The following is a 7,082-nucleotide window of genomic DNA, read 5'->3' as shown; positions in this document are numbered from 1 at the left end:
CACTTGTCCCTGGCATGTGCTTCCTTTCCCAGAGACAGGACCACTTCCTGCCCTTCATATCCTCCCTCCCATTTCATTCCTTTCATACCTGGAAGACCAGGGACCTGCAGGAAGGCAGTTTTCAGGGACAGCTCTGTGAGAGATGCCTTGAACGAACTTCAGGTGTCTACAGAGCCCTTTGCAGCAGAGTTTGGACCTCTCTTTCAGGGCAAGATATAGGCACAGCTCCATGGGTGGTGGAGTAGCTGTGCTCCTCAGGGCACTTGCTTTGCCCAGGAGAGAGATACTGGCTATCACCAACCCCTGAATCACACTCCACAGGGCAGCTCCATTGCATGGAAAAACCCCACAGACCTGGGCTGAATGAATGAACGGTCTCATGGCCTCCTGGGCATGGCTGCACTCCCTGGCAGGACAGCAGGGCTGATCCATTCTAGATCCATTCTAGATCCATTCTAGATCCATTCTAGATCCATTCTAGACTTTATTCCTTCAAAGCACTGCAGAATCCACCTTGCCTGAGCTGAGCCTCACTTGCAGCAGCTCCCTGGTCAGGCGCCCATGGGTGTTGGGTGGCACCAGCTACAGCCCCTGCCTGTCCCCCTGCTTCTGAGCCTCAAGGGATTTGGCTGAGGAGACTCTTCAGGTGGCAGGCTGAAAGGCTGAATCACAGAAAGCTTTTCTTGAAGATCTGTCTGCACATTTCTGATGGCCCCTCCTCCCTCCCTGCCCCCCTTCCTCACCTTTTGTAAGTGTGACAAAGTCACTTCCAATCTGCCAGCATCTCACCTCAAGGAGCAAGAACATGCACAAACACAACTGCTGCACTTCCGGAGGATGCGTTTTTATCTGCTTCCTCAGAAGTAAACAAAAAATGGGAAAAAGTCTGGGCTCTGACCCGACAGAGTATTTCATTTATTAGGATATATATAGCCCTTGCTCCAGGCCTGACACAGGACCAAAGAGGCCTGTAGGGATGGCTATGATTGTGTATTTCACCCTTTCCAAATGAAGTGTCTGGTACATATCAAACCACAGGAGAAACTATGCGCAGGCAAACTAAACTCAAAACAGAAGGTCCTATATGGGCACCTCACGGGTTTTTTTTTTGCCTGTTCTTCTACCTCAGCAGGAGTCCTCTCAGTCCAAAGATGATAAACAAAACCTCATGTACCCCTTTGACTCGGACTGAGACCCCAAAAGGCATCTCCCTGTCCTTAGGATTCTATTCCTTCTAGATCGTTCACTCAAGCTTACAAGTCTCCAGTCCCTGCTCATGTCTTCCCTGCTCCCTCAGCTTTACCTGCAATTGCCACTTGTCTTTCCACCTCTGGTCTGAGCCTCAGGCCTTTCTCCTCACACACAGGTCTTCCAAATATGCGTGCCCAGCTTAACTGTGGAATTCCCACCCGTTCCAGTATTAGGGAGCACAAGTGTCCAATCGACACTTTACTATCACTCCTGCACTGTGCTTCCTGGCCTCCAGCTCCTGGCGGAGGAAAATAGGGAAAACAGAAAACACATGTGCTTACCAAGGGCTTGATAGAAGAATGTGCTAAATATTTCATAAGATAAAGGGATCTGACTCCCTTAAGAGACCTTCAGCATTACCCCAACTTTCCTAAATATAAATAAGTATTTGAAGCTACTCCTACAATCCGTTGTATTGTCCTGGGATGTTTTTGGTAATCATCAAATTTTTTGAATTTGCTGAAAGCTTTTCCAGCAAAAGGAAAGACAGTTGTTACAATTAGAAGTAAATATTTTAAGGTAATGGTTCTTTCCGAAGGAAACAGACACAGGGTTGCCAAGGATTACCCAGGGAAATTTCAGAGCTGAGTTAGACTTTGTACCTGTCATTTTCAGGTCAGTGTCTTTTCCATCACAACATTCGGCAATAACCAGAGCTAGAAGGAATAGGTTGGGAGAGAAAAACAGATTTAAGTGCAAAAAAAAAAAAACCAAGGAAAAAAGTTTAATATCACTGAAAAAAAAATATATATACAAAAGTTCTTGGAGTCTGTTTGGTTTTGTTACATAAAGCACCATTAATTCCAGAGTACATCACAACTCAGCCTACTACACTTTCCAGAAAGCACCCAATACTTCTGAAATCTGATTTAGCACCAAGGGAATGCCATCTTGTTTAGCACCAAAAGCCTGTTAAACACACCCTTTGGTCCCCCTTCCCTCCTCTCTCATGTGCATCAGGCACTCTCTGCCTGCTCATGGGTGGCACAGGAGACCTGTCACCAGCATTCAACCACCAAATGGGAAAGGAGAAAGAAGGAAGCTTGTCTGTGGAGATATTCAGTGTTAAGAGAGGCTTGCTTCTCTTCAGGCAGGCATGAGGCACTATACACTGTAAATAGACTATTTCTGGCTTTGCAGCCTGTTGAGGAAGAGAGAAAGGGATTCAGTCCTGAGCACCACCTCCAGCTTTCTGCTTCCTCTGCTATGTGAAATCCTTTCTCTGAGCAATTCCACACACTTGACCTGCTAAGGGAGAGGAAGAAACTCACAGTCTCCTTTAGTTTCCATGCTCCCTTCATCATGGTTCCCTGTGAAAAAAATCATCCTTGCCTTAGTGAAACTTTGGTTTTTATACCCATTGCCTCGTTGACAGTGGTGGGGAGGATCCAAACAAATTTCCTGAAACTAACTACAGTTTGTACAGCTTCCTTAAAAAAAGCACGGAGAATAAGCAGAGAGGATAAGAGAGAAAATGCCCCGCAATTTTTTCAAGGTCAGTTTTAATATTTAGCCTTGGTCCCTGTTCCTTTGCTAGCCTGGGCTGCGTGTACCAGACCTAATCTTGTAAAATGAGGCACATTTCTTTTGGGAGAGCCCTGGTAGTCCCACGTGCTGTAGGCAGAGACTGTGGCTCATCATGAGGCGGCAGAACCCAGGAAAGTCCAACAATTTCATGATCAGTGATGAGCAGAGGAGAAATACCCGTGTTTCTCCTGCTTGTCCTGCCCTGAGACTCAAAACAGAGACAAGTCTTGGCAGTGCTGTTTGTGGGAGCATCACGACAGGTGGGAGTAGGTTTCCTAAAGTGCTGAGCCAGCCTCACCTGCTCCCCCCAGGACTGCAGCATCCCCTCCAGAGGGATGCAAGTGGGAGCAGTGTGAGACCAATATAAATAGTACTAGAAAACCCTACCACCGGCATTCCTCTCTCACAGTGACATCTCCAACCCGACAAAAAGTGCGAGGGTTTGTTTTAGCCACATGCTTTTCTCAGTTACTCTGATGAGATTGCTGAAAAGGGCGTGGAGCATACGGCAGGGAATATTTTAACCCTCGGGCAAGGTGCTGTAGTCTCACTTCTATCTCTGTTCCCTCACAGAGGCAAAGAAGTGGCAGCCTGTCCAGGTTTGGGATTGATTGAACTGCAATTTCCCCTACAGCCTTGAGCTCAGGCCCTGAAACAGGTCCTTCAATACCAGTGTGGGAGGACCACGTCCAGGAGGACAGTGAAATGGCACCTCTGCCAAAGGAGAGCAGATTCACGTTTGCTCTCTGGACCAGCTTCCCATAGCTGATGAGCCAAGACTGAGTAACACCCCAGGGGTGGTGTGGGAGGGGGTTTTCAGGCTTTTCTCTCTCTCTCTCTCTCTCTCTCTCTCATTCTGTACTGGTGAGCCCTAGTGGGAACAGAATGGTTGCCTCTACTGAATCATTCTACCCCATGAAGGGTCTGGCCAGGTGTCTGGCCCTTCATCTCTTTGAAGAGATAGAGCTCTTCACAGAGGAGGCACAGAGGAGGACAATCCCACCAGGTCTAGGTCTGACAGCCAGCCTGGATTCTGTGGCACAGAAGGGTGTCTATGGAAAGCCAGTTTAGAAGGCCAACAGTTCCCTTTTTGGAAAGACAATATCCTCTCTCAGTGCTCCTACATCTTCCTTGTGCTACAGGAGACTATCAAACCCGAGTCTGCTCTCTAGACTACAGATATCAGAGGTGACATTGTGACCCTGTTTCAGACTGCAAAACTGGTGTGTTTAGCCAGGATGGAGAGGAGCCAGGACGTACCTCAGCAGTGGGGACTTTCTATCCCTTTCCACAGGAGTTCTTTGTGTACAAAGCCCCAAGGAGGGGCCCAGGCCCAGGAGCAGCATTTTAGCTTTCCTCTTGCTCTAGAACCCTAAATGCCAGAGGCAGCTTGCTGGCAATTTGAGAAGAAGCCAGTGACCTAAGTAGGGGTTATAAGGTGAGGGGCAAGAGGTGGTAGTGCCATGATGTCAAGTGGACAGACACAGGTCTGGCTACAAGAGAGCGTGGGAGCCAGTGTGGCAAGTTTCACACTCAGTGCCTGAGATTTCACAGGCCCATTTCCAAGTGATTTGCAGTGATTATGGGCAATAAAGAGAGACAGAGAGAGAGAAAGAGAGAGAGAGAAAAGGAAAAGGCCTAAGAGGCCCCAAGGAAGAGGAGAGGCAGTTATTCAATGCTGGGCTTGACCAAGTACCCGCTGAAGGTGATGTACACATCAACATCATCACTGTAAATGGCATTCTCCCGCTCCCGTTTGTAGAGCCTCACCCAGATCTCATCATTTTCCTGGAGCTCCAGCATGAGGCTCTGGCTCTGCATGATGCTACGGTCACTGGGCTGGGCATACAGGATGACTGCCTCTTCTTCATTGTGCATGATGTGCATGTAGGTCTCCTTGAAGTTCCAGGTGTGAACATTGAGGCTGAAATAGTAAAGTCCACCCACCGAGCAGTAGAACTTGCCATTGAACATGTCGAAGTGGCCGTAGAGGTTGACGAAGGTGGTGTCAAAGATCAGGACCTGGAAGCCCTCGCTGCTGTGCAGCGCTTTCTTGCGACCCACAGAGAATGCGGCGTACTGATGCTTGCAGGGGTCTCCCGCTGTGCCCATCTGTCCTTTGCTGCCTTTCTGGCCCTGGGCACCCCGCTCGCCTCGTGGTCCTTCTTTGCCCCATTTCCCTGGCATCCCAGGCTCTCCCCGGTCTCCTTTCTCTCCTGCGGGAGGAAGCAGAGGACACAACTCCTGCGTGATGCCGGGAGATCTGGAAGCGGCAGTGAAAAAGCCTAATGAGGAGGGAGGGGATCTCACAAGAGTGGGGCAATGCCAGAAGATGGAACATTTCTGGGGGTCACAGTACCTCTGCTCTTAATGGGAAAGGGGCTAGCAGAGCTCTGGGTGTGAGTGGAGTCTCTTGCTGAATCTCACACCAAGAGACCGGTGCGAGAATCAGTCTCTTGAATCTCCTGCTCACCAAATGATACAGCTCTGCTGGAGGCACCAGGACCTCTCCCTAGGAGACTTCGGTCTCAGAGGGAGCCCAGCAGTCCAAAGTACCACTCGGGCTCTTAACTTCTTCTTCCTCCCCCCACTTTACCTCCAGCAGAGCCTTGCCCTCCCACCCACCTCTTCTTTGACCCAGTTATCCCCACAGGATGCACACTGGTCTTGCTGCAGGCTGGGGAAGGGCAAGAACAGCTAACACGTATGGGGGAATATGATCAGGGAGTGACAATACCGTGGGTCAGAGGGAAAAGATCCAAGCTGGACTGGGCAGATAGAGCACTGCAACTTAGAGGGATGGTACTTTCACAGTACTGGCGTGCTTTGAGCATCCCATATAATTAATACTGCAGTTCTAAGCTGATGTGCACTGCCCATCACACAACTGGGCAGGCACCAGAATGAAGAGAGACCAGCACCAGAATGTATTTTGTGTATAAAGAGAAGGAATGGGACCCAGAGCAGCCTCCAGCACTAAGCGGCAGCATTAAAAATCTGTATCTTGTTCTTTTCTTCCTCTCCATCCCCTGCATGGTATTGAAGGAGCCCCTCAGACACCACACTCTAGTCTAGGTCCCTCTCTGCCCTTCTGAGCTTTGATGGATTACAGCTACTTCCAGGCAGGGCAGGGAAGGAAGAGCATCTGCCTAGTTAACCCAGACAAACCACAGGGCTACAAGAAGCCTGTGGCAGCATCCAGCTGGGAACAGGCTTTTGCCCACAGCAAAGGTTAAAAGGGGAGTCCTGAAGGGAGGAGCTGATGCAAAATAGGAAACCCTTTCCTGTTAGCCAAGCCAGCCACTGCAGGGTGGAGTGAGCTGGGGGTCACTGCCAGTTTAACCTGGAGATGCTTGCTAATAACTGCTGCTTCCCTTTGCCCTCCTCCCGCTCCCAAATGCACATGACCCACAGAGCTGGAGAAGGTCTCCCCACAGCCTCCCTGGGTACCAACGCCCTCTAAACACGCTTATCTTGCAGTTGATAAGGAGTGTTCTTTCCCTCAGGCACGACAGGACTCTGTAAGTCTGAGACAAGGAATGTGTCCTCCCAGCTTGGCAAAGGGCTGCCAGGGCCACTTCTGTGTTAGCAAGGAGGAAGAGTCGGTAGCAGGCAGCATCCTGAGACACACAGATCACAGCAGACTGTAATCCATGCACTGACTTCCATCCCCTCAGGCTACTCCCCATCACAGCACAAATCACCTAAACCCTGTGTGTGGTCTGTTAGCACAACCAGCATGCCAGAAAGCCAGCTGTCACCTCCACTGCAATGCCGTCAGTCCCTGAGCTGGCCTTGGCATCCTGGGGCAAAAACTTACCCTTCAGAATGGTGATGTTGATATAGGGACGCACCTCTGGCACTGGGTAGGGGAAGTGGTGGTGGCTGGGAGGGACTGGTGGGGTGTCTGTGGAAGAGTCCAGTGAGTCACAACAGCGCTTGCAAGCACCAGGGCCTGGTTCTGTGAGGTTGGGTTCATCAGCGGGTGCCCCAAACACAAGAAGAGGGAGAAAAAGGAAGCTCAGGGATGTGCGCAGGTGGGTTATGTCCATGGTGACCTGGGAAGATACGAGGAAGTGCCAAGAGTGAGGTATAAGAAGGGGGAGGACATAAGGGATGGAACAGAGATCACGATGAAACATCTTTCTGTGGTTGGAGGCAGGGGTGGGATGAAATGGCATCGTCCTGTGGAGGGACTTTACATGCTTGTTCAAGAGTGCAATCTGAGCAGAAACCACATGGCCCAAGAGGGTTCCCCACGCCCTTCTGCCCAGGCCAGTGGAGACTTGGTGCTGACCCTGGGA

General features: G+C 50.1%; 1 protein-coding gene across 1 annotated transcript; it reads right to left on the bottom strand.

Annotated features, from left to right (window-relative positions):
* Positions 1-1,954: 1,954 nt before the first annotated feature.
* On the bottom strand, positions 1,955-6,832 carry C1QTNF6 (C1q and TNF related 6). The gene is made up of 2 exons (XM_066320165.1): positions 6,599-6,832; positions 1,955-4,994 (listed from the first exon to the last, which is right to left on the bottom strand). The coding sequence occupies exons 1-2, from the start codon at positions 6,828-6,830 to the stop codon at positions 4,447-4,449; spliced, it is 780 nt and encodes a 259-aa protein (XP_066176262.1). The 5' UTR covers positions 6,831-6,832; the 3' UTR covers positions 1,955-4,446.
* Positions 6,833-7,082: the final 250 nt, after the last annotated feature.

The sequence above is a fragment of the Sylvia atricapilla genome, chromosome 5 (genome assembly GCF_009819655.1).
Source record: "Sylvia atricapilla isolate bSylAtr1 chromosome 5, bSylAtr1.pri, whole genome shotgun sequence".
NCBI lineage: Eukaryota > Metazoa > Chordata > Aves > Passeriformes > Sylviidae > Sylvia > Sylvia atricapilla.
This window is presented reverse-complemented; position numbering and strand designations above follow the sequence as displayed.